General features: G+C 45.3%; 1 protein-coding gene across 3 annotated transcripts in view; it reads left to right on the top strand.

The window, feature by feature from the left end:
* Positions 1–14398, top strand: part of LOC101963127 (short transient receptor potential channel 2) — a 19354-nt gene extending 4956 nt beyond the window's left edge. For 2 of the 3 annotated variants that reach the window (XM_078046604.1, XM_021725045.3), the window contains exons 5-13: positions 1113–1287; positions 4376–4576; positions 4660–4822; positions 5718–5810; positions 11075–11267; positions 11805–11932; positions 12165–12243; positions 12959–13094; positions 13896–14398. In XM_078046604.1, the coding sequence (XP_077902730.1) occupies positions 1113–1287; positions 4376–4576; positions 4660–4822; positions 5718–5810; positions 11075–11267; positions 11805–11932; positions 12165–12243; positions 12959–13094; positions 13896–14287 (1560 nt within the window). In that variant the 3' untranslated portion in view covers positions 14288–14398. The remainder of the gene's footprint in view (positions 1–1112; positions 1288–4375; positions 4577–4659; positions 4823–5717; positions 5811–11074; positions 11268–11804; positions 11933–12164; positions 12244–12958; positions 13095–13895) is intronic. The other variant, XM_078046605.1, reaches the window with a different exon arrangement.

Genomic DNA, 14398 nt, shown 5'->3' with positions numbered 1-14398 from the left:
GAGCTCTGGAAGGTAGGGATTGCATTCCCAGTTGGTGGAGGAACCTCAGATTTTTGCCCAAGGCACACAGCAAACAGCAGTATCAGGATTTAAACTGTGGTCTCTACCTCTAAAGCCTGAATCCCTTATACAGTCCAACATTCTCTCTAGGAGTCCTAACCCAACCAAATATTTCTTTGAGGCCCTACTATAAGTGAGGCATTGGGCCTGGCACTGAGACATAATAAACAACCAGATCTGTTCCTAAAACCAGGCGAGGAACAGGGAGAGGAGTGTCCATGAAGCAGGAACAACATGGAAGAAGGCCCAGGGAAGGGAGAACTTACAGCATTAGAGACTGAAAGGCGCTCCCTGCTGCTAAGGCAGAAATGCCAACAGCAAGTAGTGAAGTGGGCAGGGGCCAGCTCTCCCAGGGCCTTGTAAGCCATGTTAAAATGAAAGATGCCAGGCTAATGAGGTGAGTGCCCCATGTTTTTTTTTTTTTCTTTTTCTTTTTTTTTTTTTTTTTTTGTGTGTGTGTGTTTTGAAAAGCTCCCTCTACTAGTCATGTGAAAGATGGATTGGGGACAGGGAACTGGGGTTAGGGAGACTGTCAGAGTGCATGTGAGAAAAAGCATGTGGAAAGGCTGTTCAGGTTCCTGGGTGGCCTGGTCATTTTATGAGAAAGGAGGAACAAGTTTAGGATAGAAGTAATGAATTTACCTTTTAACTTGGTTGAGTTTGAAAAGCCTGTGGGACCACAAGGGAAAGTAACTTCACCTCTGTGTTTCGTATGGTTGTAAAGGAAATAATAGATATGAGAGAACAGGGCCTGATATATAGTACATTCTTTTTTTTTTTTTTTTTTTTGGTACTGGGGATTGAACCCAGGAGCACTTAGCCACTGAGTCACATACCCAGCTCTTTTTTTGCAATCCTCCTGCCTCAGCCTCTCAAATCTCTGGGACTATGGGTATGCATCCATGCCACTGATTGATATATAATACATTCTTGGTGAATAGCTGAATAAGTAAGTGGGTAAATCTGAGAAAGCAGAGTCTCATGTGGCCAAGCGATCCTGCAGCCTGCCAGAGGGGAGACTTTGAGAGCCATGCTCTCCTGCTTTCCCAAAGCTGGGCCGCCTGCTGAAGATCCCAGTGCTGAAGTTCCTGTTACACTCCGCCTCCTATCTATGGTTCCTCATCTTCCTGCTGGGAGAATCCCTGGCCATGGAGACACAGCTGAGCACTTTCCGTGGCCGAAGCCAGAGTGTCTGGGAGACTTCACTACACATGATTTGGGTCACAGGTACATATGTGGGACTCTTTATTTATGGCATTCTTCTTGAGGCCCCCTCGCTGTTCTTCATGGTAAGCACCCCAGTGGGGGAACCCTGCCTTTGTAGATGCTCCTTGATATATTACCAAACCCCTATGGCCTTTAGCACACCAAGAATCTTTTCCCTTTATCCCAATCCAGGAACCTAAACCTGTGGCAGATTCCCTGAGCAGGGACACCATTCTTCTCCCTGGCACCTCTCACTTTCCATTCTGGAAGTTTCTATCCTCTGACAAATAAGACACTTTTCCACAGTGTCCAGTGTCAATTTGCCTTGGTGTAATGGTAACATACACATGTACTTCCAGACAAGCTATCCCAGAAGTGTAGAACAGAAAAGCTCACAGACCAACTTAAAATGCAAATCACATAGTCTGTTACACCCATAAAACATGTTGTTATGATGGTGTTACGAGGTTTCAACAGGGAGGTGCAATGGACAGAGGTGCCTAGGCCACTACTTGATCTGTGGGGAAAACAGTGGTTAGTATGCTTCAGCATAGCTATGGCTTGCCAGTTATCCTGATGAGTAGCTATGAATTTTATGTGCATTCTTTGATTTGTGGAACCAGCATTGGTGTCACCAGCAGATTGCTGACTTAAGAGCTGATAAATACCAAGGGCCTCATATGCCTCATGTATATTCAATGTATCATGAATATTTGGTGTTTATCCTTGCCTTTCTGTGTATGTCATATGCATGTGCTCTAACTGCTTTATTTGTTCAAACTAAATCATCTGTGCTTAATGCATGTTTCATCCATTCTATCAGTTTTCTTCTTTTCTACAGTAGAACCAAGTTTTCTCAAACAATTCAGCAAATACAGTTTACAAGAATCCCCAGAGTTCCACCAACCTCTGGTTGGTCAGCTCATCAGGCTGGACTAGTGGCCTGTTCCTTAGCTGGCCTCCCCTTACTTGGCCAACTCCCAGGCCAACAGTATACCAAGACCCGTCCACACTGTACCAAGCCAATAAGTGATGGCCAGAAGTAAATCTTTTGTTTTGTTTTGGGGGGAATACCAGGATTGAACTCAGGGTCACTCGACCACTGAGCCACATTCCCAGCCCTATTTTATATTTTATTTAGAAACAGGGTCTCACTGAGTTGCTTAGTGCCTTGCTTTTGCTGAGGCTGGTTCATAATCCTCCTGCCTCAGCCTCCCTAGCTGCTGGCATTACAGGCGTGCATCATTGCACCTGGCCAGAAGTAAATCTTTAGGGAAAGAGACAAGAGCAACCCAAAAGGAAAACTTTCTTATCCCATTATTTATTAAACATTTATTGAGCCAGGTGCAGTGGTGCATGCCTGTAATCCTGTCGACTTGTCAGGCTGAGGCAGGAGGATTGAAAGTTTGAGGCTAGACTCAGCAACTTATCAAGACTCCAAGCAACTTATTGAGACACAGAATAAAAGTAAAAAGGCCTGGGAATGGACTCAGTGGTTAAGTGCTCCTGGATGAAATCCCTGGTAAAAAACAAAACAAAACATCTATTGACCTGCCCTGTAGAGATATAACCAATAAAGTTCTTCCTCTGTCTGTAGGAGAAGAAACATCTTTTAAACACATAAAGTAAAACTCATTTATTCAGGCAGTGTATGTTTGCTGAAGTCCTACTGTGAGCAAAGCCCTGAGAATACATGGATAACTTAAGTATGTTACCATTCATTCCATACACATTCACTGAGCCTCTAGCCCACATAACAAGGTGCTGTGCTGCCATATAGCACTGATTTCCCACCCTGATCACATCTTATTTCCACTTGCGTCCAGGCCTTTGCTCCTCACTTTTCCTAGAGCACTCACCACTTCCCACACTGCCCCTTCACCCACTGGCTCCAGCTCCTCTATCAGGTCTCAGCTTAAATATCACTGTCTTTGAGAAGCTTTCTGGGGCCCCCAAATCAGGGTGAGGATCCATCCTAAACACTCCCAAACAGCACCTCAGTTCCCCTGCTCCTCAGTCCTAGCATGACCACATTGTGTTGTATCTACTTTGTTTCCTGCATGTCTCGTTAGATTATACGTTGTGGGAGGAATGGTACTATATCCATCTTATTTACCACAGGATCTCACTGATACCTGATAGGAGCTTAATAAATATTAGTTAATTTGTTCTGGGTACCACTGGCAAATCTATGAGATACAGTCCCTGTCCTTGAGGGACTCCAAGTTCAAGGGGACAGGCAGGGATAGGGCAGACGCACGGGGAGATACACTGCAGTGCCCTGTAGTGAGAGCATCACAGATATGAATAGAGAGCCAGGAGGACTTGGAGCAAAGGCAACTCCCTGCACCTGGTTGGGAAGGCTTCATGGAGGAAGTAGTATTTGTCCTGGGCCACAAAGAGGAGCGGGGCTTCCAAAGGATATGGAAAGGCATTCAAGATAGTACAGAGAGCACATATGCAGGGAATGAAGAAGGGCACAAATGGCACAAATGACTAATGGGACCAACTGTCAAGACTCCGGCATCCCCAAGTCTGGCAATGGGCCCCACTGAGACATCGGGACTGAGTAGACTGATAATTTGGAGTCCCTTCAAATCAAGATTATTTCAATATTTGCCTAATATTTATTTGGTGGAGGTCAAAAATAGCAGATGTAAACCATTTCCTCCTAATGCAGTTCCTCACAGGTGTCACTTTCTTTCTTTTCTTCTTTTTTTAATGGAGAGTTGCGATTTTTTTAAGTACTTATTTATATATTTTTATGTGGTGCTGAGGATCGAACCCAGTACCTCACATGTGCAGGGCAAGCACTCTACCATTGAGCTACAGTCTCAGCCTGTCACTCACTCACTTTCTGAGCATCAACCACCTGTGATTCTTGGGGCAAGTCACACTAGCCATGGGTATGCATGAACCTAGAGTCCTTGTTTTCACATAAGATCATTCTACACTTGGATAGATTAAACATTTACATTTTATTGACTTTACTCCAGTGATGTTTTAGCTCCCCCGCCCCCATCAAAGGGCCACCATAATCTGGCTCTGACCTACAAGGAGCAACAGAATTTTGCCCCATCCTGTCCTGGCCCCCTACCACCCCTTCCAGGCTTCCTGTGGTTCGAGTGTAAGGAAGTATGGATCGAGGGCCTGCGCAGTTACCTCCTGGACTGGTGGAACTTCCTGGATGTGGTCATCCTGTCCCTGTACCTGGCAGCCTTCGCTCTGCGCCTCCTCCTGGCTGGGCTTGCCCACATGCACTGCAGGGATGCTGCCAATGAAGCTGCCTGCCACTATTTCACCACTGCTGGTGAGTATCCCAACTCAGCCCTGAATCCCCTAGTCCCTCCTCTTCCTTGTCTCTCAGCCACTGTCCCCATTTCATCTGCACAGAGCGAAGTGAGTGGCGCACAGAGGATCCCCAGTTCTTGGCTGAGGTGCTTTTTGCTGTCACCAGCATGCTCAGCTTCACCCGCCTGGCCTACATTCTGCCGGCCCACGAGTCTTTGGGCACTCTGCAGATTTCCATTGGCAGGATGATTGATGACATGATACGGTGTGTACTGTCCCTGCTCAGGGTGTCCTCCTTTCTGATAAACTCCACTTAACCTCCTGGTGACTTTCCCCAGGTTTAGTGTGGCATAGGAATTCCTGGTTTGCCTTCCTCCAGAGATATAAGCTCTAGAGACCTCTGAATGCCTGGACGTACAGACAAGATTGGAGTATAAATATGAACACATTTATTTTGAGGGAAGGTCTATAACTTTAACCTACTTCTCAAAGAGGCTCATGATCCCAGAAAAGATGGTAAACCACTGACAGCTGAAAGAGCCCTTGGTTATAGTAGTCTCGGTTCCATGGGTTTCCCCTTTTTGGAAAGATAAATCATGTACAGCCAAACCTGGTCTCTTGTCCTAATCAGAACACATGGTTAATGCCTACTTCCTTAGGATCCTGTCTCAGGTGGGACTGGAGATGGTGCCATAGGTGAGAAAAGTGCTAATTATATCTCGGAACAGCTGCAGGTTGGCTTAGCTTGGAGGAGAACCTCATATCCCACCTAGTGATTCTTCCAGCCTTCCCTATTGCAGGATAACTCGTTCTCATGTGATTCTAACTCTCTAGTGATGGCTCCCACCCAATAAGAATCCCTGACTCGCAGCCATCCCTATACAATCTCAGCATCACAGTCACTCCCTAAGAGACTAGTCCTTCCCCAGCTTTGATTGATTAGACTCAATACCCATTATTCTTAAGGGATATCTTCTGCTTTGGCACTTACTTTAAATTCCTTCTCATTCCCATCCCCTGATTTCTTTACTTTTAATAGTAACCAAATTGAATACTCCTGAGGGCCATAAAGTTCATTACCCCCAATCCCTCTTCCCAAAGTCCTATTTCTCCCAGGGTGAAGACCTGCTCTGACCCTTCCACATCCCATCCCATGCCAGGTTCATGTTCATCCTCATGATCATCCTGACTGCCTTCCTCTGTGGCCTAAACAACATCTATGTGCCCTACCAGGAGACAGAGCGGCTGGGCAAGTATGCTGGGGCAGAGGCTGGGGACTTGCAGCTTGATCATCTCTTTTTCTTTCCCTTGTTTATTCATTCAATCAGTTTTCTTGTTTGCTCACTCTCTCATTAATTCACTTGGTCACTCATCTGTTGATACATTCATTTGTTCACTCATTTCCTTCATAAACTTTTCATATTGAAAAAAGGCACTCTTATGAAAAAATTAAAAAGTATACTGGAAATCCCTATACCCTTTGCCTGACTTTACCAATTGTTACTGTTTTGCCACATTTGCTTGGTCTATTACTCTCTTTTTTATTTGAAATGTTTTAAAGTAAGTTGTAAATCTCATGGCATTTTACCCCTAAATAGTTCAGAAGTTTCCTAAGAGAATAACCACAAAACCATTATCCCACTTTAAAAAATGGTTTTTGTTCATAAAGTTTTATTAGAATGTAACCATGCTCATGTATGGTCTGTGGCCAATTTTTGCCTTACTGCATACTCAAAAATTTAATATCAATACCATAATATTACTTACTATGCATTCCTCATTCAAACTTCCTTAGTTGCTGCTAAGCATGGTGGTGCACACCTATAAGCCCACTGATTCAGGAACCTGAGGTAGGAGGATCTCAAGTTTGAGGTCAGCCTAAGCAACTTAGTAAGACACTCTCTCAAATAAAAAATAAAAAAGGACTGGGAATGTGGCTCAGTGGTTAAGTGCCCCTGAGTTCAATCCCCAGTACACTCCCCCCAAAATTCCCCAGTTGCCAAAAAAAATCTTAAGAGTTTTTAAAAATTAAAAATCCCATGCATTGAATCATACATTGCATTTTGCATTTTGTTGTCACATCTCTCTATAGTTTCCTTTAATCTTGAACATTCCCTTTTTTTTTTAATGTCTTGTATGACAAATGCTTTTGTCAAGACTGTAGACCAAATCATATTCCACAGCTAGAATTTATTTCCTCATGATTAGATTCAAGTTAAGGAGCTTTGGCAAGAACACAACTTATTTGGTGATGGGTATTTTCCACATCGGGAGGCACATCTTGGTTGCAAAGGTACTAGAGAAGCCCGTCTAGTAATGGGAACATATATGGAGATACTGGGATTAAACAGCTCCCTTTCAGTCTTTCTTTTACCCAGTGATTTTAGCATCCATAATGATTTTGTGTGTGTGTGTGTGTGTGTGTGGTGCTGGGGATTGAACCCAGGGTCTTGTGCATGCAAGGCAAGCACTCTACCAACTGAACTATATCCCAACCCCATAGATGATTTTTATCTGAATCAATTTCTATAACTGCAATTTTAAGATGTCAATTTTCTGTCTCTATATTTCTTTTTCTTTTTTTTTTTTTTTGTGGTGCTGGGGATTGAACCCAGGGTTTTGTGCATGCAAGGCAAAACACTCTTCCAACTGAGCTGTATCCCCAGCCCCACCTTCTTCTTTTTAAAATATCACTATGGGTGCAAATATCTTTTAATTTCTTATTATAGTCATTATTCTTTTTTATGCTCAATTCTTCCTAAATATGGCCAATAATTAAATTTTTTCATTCAAGTATTTGTTCATTCATTCATACACTCACTTTTTAAATTCATTGACTTTCAAAGCCATTCAGTTTGTTGTTGGAGTTCTCAACTAAGTTCTCAGTAAGTTCTCAACACTTACTGACACCTTCCTTGTAGTCAATCCTGTCCCTGGATCTGGAAGCACAGAAAGAAGGAATTAACGAGGCTTGTTCTCATAGAGAAGATAGCTATGTCTACAACAAGCTCAATTTGGCATAATATATACTATGTAAAAGGAGGGCTTATGTTGAGAGTGCCCAGAAAGGAAGCCCCTTCCTCTGCCTTGAATGCTCAGAGAAAGTTTTATAGAAAAAGGAGAATCTGAATTCCACCTAGAAGGTTTATAGACTTCTGAGAAGATACAAGGCATTCTGGGCAGAAAGGGGCCATATACCAAAGCAGGAAGGTATATTTGCAGAACAGCAAGATGTATCCCATGGTTGGTGCATGAAGAGAAATTTTTTTTTTGGTGGGGGGTACCAGGGATTGAATTCAGGGGCACTTGACCACTGAGCCACATCCCCAGCATTATTTTAGAGACAGGGTCTCACTGAGTTGCTTAGCACCTCGATTTTGCTGAGGCTGCCTTTGAACTCATGATCCTCCTGTCTCAGTCTCCCGAGCCACCGGGATTACAGGTGTGTGGCGCCCGGCTAGGGAAGAATTTTTTAAGGGGCAACTGGAGAAGGTAACTAGGACAAGGTCTTAGAGCATGAAGGTCTTCCTTAGGAGCTTGGTCTTTCTACATCAGGCCAGGGAGCTCCAGGTGATACTTAAACTGTTGCCCAATCATAAATTCTGCAACTACATGATGGTTTTAATTACGATACTAAAAGGACAAATACTTGGGCCTGCAAATACTGGTTAAGACTCTCATGGTTTTAGGGTCTATCAAAGCTTTATTCAGTTTCTTACAGAGAATTCTGGCCTAAACTCAGGTTATTATCTGAGATCTATTAAGATTTATTTATTAAGGACTGAGATTTCACAGTTTAAACCATGAATCTTAGTACCAGGGATGGAAGCTACTCATTCCTGCATGCTTCATGGTCCTAGTGGTTTCATTCCACAGCAGCAAGGCAAGGCTGAGCCTTCCTGAACTGTTTGTTCTTAGGTAATATAAAATTAAATCAAAAGTATTTTTGTTGAGTGCTGGGCACAGTGGCACACACCCGTAATCCCAGTGACTCAGGAGGTTGAGTCAGGAGGATCACAAGTTCAAGGCCAGCCTCAGCAACTTAGCAAGACCCTTAGCAACTAGAGAGACCGTGTCTCAAAGTAAAATATTTAAAAGGTCTGGAGATGTGGCTCATGGTTAAGCACCCCTGGGTTGAATACCCAGTACCAAAAAAAAAAAAAAAAGTATTTTTGTTGAAAATCTGAAATAGGTTGTATGATAGACATATGACTGAAGATTGCTAGGAGTATTTAAATATTGACATAGGTCAGATTAGCATTTTGAAAGAACACCCTTAGTGTAATGTGGAGGTCAGAGTAATGAGAGACTGATTATTGCAATGGGCAAAAGTGTGACATCTGCAGTCGAAGGGAGAGATGAAGAATTTCCACGCACTTCTGCCCTTTTCAATGTTTATTCACTCATATCACTTAATACAGTTTCACTCTATAGGTTCTTAATCAAGAAATGACAATCCTTAATGGTGGGCATTGCAAAAGACATAATCAATTAAAAGCAAATAATTCTAAGTTAACTCTAAGCTCTGCAAACGCACTCAATCATGACAGACCTATTACAGACATTCCCTCTGCATGCTAAGCTTAAGTGCTAGATTTAAAGTTTTAAGTCTTAGGTCTCAAGTCCAGGAGATGCACTCGCTCAGACCGTAGCAACCAGGTCAGGAACCAATAGAGGCTTCTCCTGGGGTGGAGTTGATGGCTGGCTGAGGTGATGGTCATAAGGAGAAGTCCTTTTCTCACCAGAATCAAGAGGCTGCTGTAGAGTTGAGAGTGATAAGGATGACGCAGAGGATCAGGCAGATGAGAAGAGTTAGGATGTCCTAGGTCCTCAGGCTCTCAGCCTTGTGTGCAGCAGTGTCGGCTGGCTGAATGTTCATTCACTCCATGATTTATGCTAAATTTGGGGGTTTCTGACCGCCCTTTCAATCCCTATCAGCTGTTACCGGGTTTCTCAGTGACATCTTTTGTTCTGATGTCAAGTCATCTGGTCTGGTGGTCTCCACCCTAATCTCGCCATTTGCGAAAGCAAATGACAGAGACTTCACTCAGTTTTATCAGGGTTGTGGAAAGAGACTTTTTAAAATCAGGCTATGCCTGATGACCATATTGGAGGGCTCCATAGGCGTACCTGGTGGGGACTGCAGTTTTATTTCAAAATGGAGGTACTTAGGCTAAGGCCCTTCTTAGGTTAAGGACATCCTTACACTGATCCAGACACCAGATCCAGTGTGAGGTTGTGGTCATGTATGGTACCAAGATAGAGGGAACAAGATAGATTCACAAATAAGTGCAATAGGAAGAAAAATGTAATGAGAACTGTGAATGACTAACAGATAAACATGTTCTGCTGTGTTTAGGGAAGACTGATCAGAAAGGGCTTCCTGGAAGAGGCAGCACTGAAGTTGCTATCACTGGGCTTCATACTACCATCTTCTCCCACCCAGACCACAATAACAGTGTCTCTGTTTCTCTCCCTCATATTCTCTCCCCCTCTCTCTCTCTCTCTCTCTCTCTCTGTCTCTGTCTCTGTCTCTCTCTCTCCCCACCCCCTCTCTCCCTCTCTCTCTCTCTTAGTGCTGGGGACCTACCACTGAGCCACACCAGCAGCCTAACAATTTCTTAGCTGGTCTCCAAACCTCTACTCCCATCTTTTCACCAGCATTCTACTCACAACATGATCTTTTCAAATGTAAAGCAGGTATCACCTCTGCTTAGAATTCACTCTAGCTTCCTATTGTTTGCAGAGCAAGGTAAGGATCTTAGGTTTTACTCTCTGAGTTCCTATATCTGGGTGGATCCTACTTCCCTCTCTTCCCTCTCAGAGGTCCAGACTCTGCCCTCTGAGATGAGTCATGCTGACCTCTCAGTTCTTTAAACCCTCTAAGTTCATAACCCCTGCTTTGGGGCATGTTCTTTATCTTATCACTTCTCCGCATTTTGGCTAAGATCAAGTGTTAGTAATGTCCTTGTCACCTCCCAGAGTGATCCTCACCCCAGAACATAAGGTCCTTGGAGACAGAGACTGCTTGTCTTGTTCACCAATGTGTTCTTAGCACCTATGACTCTACAGTGTGCTCAATAAATATTTGTTGACTAAAAGAATAAAAGTTGAATCCCAGAAATGGCAAGGTTGCAGAATATGGTGGCACACACTTGTAATCCCAGATACAGGAGGATCCCACATTCAAGGCCAGGGTGGGCAACTTAGTGAGATCCTGTCTCAAAGTTTTAAAAAGGGCTGGGTATGTAGCTCAGAGGCAGAATGTTCCTAAGTTCAATCACCAGTATCAGCCCCCAACACACACACACACACACACACACACACACACACACACACACCCAAAAAAAGAGAGAGAGAGAGAGAAAAGAAGTGGCAAGCGTTCCCCCAGAAGGACTTCATGAATACAGAACACCTCTGGCTGGATCCTGGAGGGTGAGGAAGAGTGTGTCTGGGCAAAGTCCAGGCTGTTCCCTCACCCCTCATTTCCTATCCTTTTCTTGACCCCACATGCCAGTTTCAACGAGACTTTCCAGTTTCTGTTCTGGACCATGTTTGGCATGGAGGAGCACAGTGTGGTGGACATGCCTCAGTTTCTGGTGCCTGAATTTGTAGGCCGGGCCCTCTATGGCATTTTTACCATCGTCATGGTCATTGTGCTGCTCAACATGCTCATTGCCATGATCACCAACTCCTTCCAGAAGATCGAGGTGCGTGAACCAAGGTCAACCTAAGCTAGTTAGAAGAAGGGAGAAAGGATGGAGAGGAGCAGGTGCAAGGAGTTAAGACACTTGTGTTCCTGCTCTGCCTCCTCTGTGGTCTTGTTTGTGGCTCTGGATAAATTCTCCTCTGAAAAATGAAGGTCCCGGTAATGCTGTTAGTGTCTCTAGACATCAAGTCTAGTGCTCTTTCCTCTTTCAGGTCAGGGGGAGGAGTGCATTGTGGAAAAGTAGTTGGGAACATGAGAAGAGAGAGGCAAGGGAGGGGAAGGGTTATGGTTTGCATGCTGGAGAACAGGCTGGGCAGGATCAAGATGTGAGGATAAGAGATAACGGGGAGGGAGAGAGGAAAGGTGGAGACAGGCAGGGGGGAGGTGGGTGTCCAAGGAGTTGGAAGCCAGAATGGGGAGAATGGTTGACACACTGGAGAGTAAGAGATGTGAGGACTGAGGGAGAAGGCAGATTCAGTGAGCAGGAAAGCCAGGTGCTAACCTAGTCCTTCACAGTCCCTTGCCACCTGGCCTCCAGGATGATGCTGACGTGGAGTGGAAGTTTGCTCGCTCTAAGCTCTACCTATCCTATTTCCGAGAGGGCCTGACTCTGCCTGTGCCCTTCAACATCCTGCCCTCCCCCAAGGCCTTCTTCTACCTTCTCAGGTGATGACCTCAGAGCTCTCACCCTAACCCCTGAGCACCCAGCCCCCACACATTACCCAGCTCCTTACCCCATTTATTTTTCTTTTCTTTCTTTTTTATTTTTTGTTGTTGTATTGGGCCCTGTACATGTTAGGAAAGTACTCTACTACTGAGTCACATCCCCAGACCTCCTGCCCTCATTTCCCTAGAACTGTTCTGTAACTAACCTCTTGCCACCATTGAAATTTCTCAGGAGAATTTTCCAGTTTATTTGCTGTTGCTGCTCCTGCTGCAAAACCAAGAAGCCAGACTATCCCCCAATCCCCACCTATGTGAGTACCTCATCTACTTATTGGCCCTCTCACACCAGGCTTCAACTGTATACCATCCATTTGTGTGCACATCTCTGGCATAGCTATCCTTCCAGCTATGTTCCCAGAACATCCTTTTCCCTCTTCTTGGCTCTGGTCATTTCCTAAAATTCCCAGTGCTGTATTATACAATGTGAATAGAAGTTCATGCCACCCTCCTCCCAAGCTACAGATACTTACTAAGTTCCAGACAAACTGGGCCAAGATGTGGCTGAATGTTTTTCAGAAACATTTTAAGAAGCCACGGGTAAATGTCCAACCAACTGGGAAATTATCAGGCTGACAGAGACCTGGGAGAGGAAGGTGGGCATCCAGGGGGCTCACTTACTCTGCTTTTCTGTACCCTAACCTGGTCTGGTTGGGCACAACAGCCCCTTCATGTTACTGCCATGTCTTTTGGGGGTTCTCCTATCTCTCCTCTACCTCCTAGCCTTTGCTTCCACCCACTACCATGGGCCTCTCGTAGTCGACCCTTCCCTAGCTTCTGGCCCCGATCCTTCTCACTTTTGGGACTCCACTGTGAAGTGGAGGCAGACCAGGTCTAGGTGTGTGGCCTGTAGGGACAAAGAAGTCTGCGCAAACTTTGACTTGGTCCTTTATTGCTGGGGTGGCACAGTGATTAGAGGAAGGCTGAGGGTAGAGAAATCTCTCTCACCTTCCTGTCTTCCCATTCCAGGCCAACCAGGGGGCAGGGGCAGGGCCTGGGCCTGGGGAGGGAGAGCGTGGGTCCTACCGCCTTCGTGTCATCAAGGCTCTGGTACAGCGCTACATAGAGACTGCCCGGCGCGAGTTTGAGGAGACACGTCGGAAAGGTTAGTGGTCAGCCTCCAAGCTTTCCCCACCCCTGTTTCTTGCTCATCACCCCCCACTCAGCCTGCATGGTATATAGCCCCACCCTACACTTGGAAACCACAACCTGCACAATATTGCCCCTTGCACTGAATTACCCCCTGACCCATTCAGGCACTTAGGCCATTCGTTTCATTTAATCACCTAGCCCTTTTATTCACCTGTTCATTTATTCACTCGTTCACTTACTTACGTATTCAACCTGTGATTGTTGCTGTGTCCTCCCTTGTTCTAGGCTTGTCTTGTAGGGAGGGGCACTGTATACAGCAGGCATACAAGGGAAGCTTTCAGTATGGGGAGAAGCCATCATACTAGGTAGAAAGAGAGACACAGATTGCACTGGGAACCCAAAGGACAGAAAAAGCCTATTGTTTTGAGAGGGAGAAGTTGGAGAAAAGGCAGGTAGAATTTGAACTAAGCCTGAAGGACAGGAATGAGCTGGCCAGGTGTAGATTGGGGAGAGGGCTGTTGGGGCAGATGTACAAATCCCTACCAATTAAAATTCCTCCCCATGAGTCATCTTGACTTTTCTGACCCACAAGACCTTCCTTCTTTATAGCTCTAAAGTAGCCACCTCCACCACTACTTAGCTTCATCTACCTCAGATTCTGTCCACTCACTGAACCACTGACCCCTCAGTTCTTCCAGTCCTGGGTCCTCAGGAATCTCAAACAAGGTGTCCTCTGGGGTTCTGTTGAGGACAGAAGAAATACTGAATAGGCTCATCTTCTGAAAAACATCCTTCTCAATGTTCCACCTCTCAGACCTGGGCAACAGACTGACAGAGTTAACCAAAACTGTGTCTCGACTACAAAGCGAGGTTGCTGGTGTTCGTCGAAACTTGGCAGCAGGAGGGATGCCCCGGCCTCCTGATGGTGCCAGTATCCTCAGTCGCTATATCACCCGAGTGCGCAACAGCTTTCAAAACCTGGGGCCCCCCATCTCTGAGACCCCAGAGCTGACCATGTCAGGAATTGTGGGGACCCAAGACTCTTCGGAAACTGGGCTTCAGACTGCTGAAGAGGCTGGGGCTCCAGCTTCTGGAGAGTCTGGCCTCTCCTCCCCAGCTCATGTGCTGGTGCACAGGGAGCAAGAAGAAGAAGGGGCTGGGGACTTGGACCCACAAGAGGCTTTGGGGACCAATAGGGATTCCTAATGCAGTGGAAAGGCCCCTTCCTCTACATTCAGCACCATAGTTGGATGGGGGCAAGGATCACTTAGTAAGAGCTTTCCTTGCTTCAATAAAGTTACTACTGGTGACATCAGA

This window comes from Ictidomys tridecemlineatus, chromosome 4 (assembly GCF_052094955.1).
Source record: "Ictidomys tridecemlineatus isolate mIctTri1 chromosome 4, mIctTri1.hap1, whole genome shotgun sequence".
Classification (NCBI taxonomy): Eukaryota; Metazoa; Chordata; class Mammalia; order Rodentia; family Sciuridae; genus Ictidomys; species Ictidomys tridecemlineatus.
The sequence above is the reverse complement of the archived record's forward strand: the minus strand, read 5'-3'. Positions and strand labels throughout refer to the sequence as shown.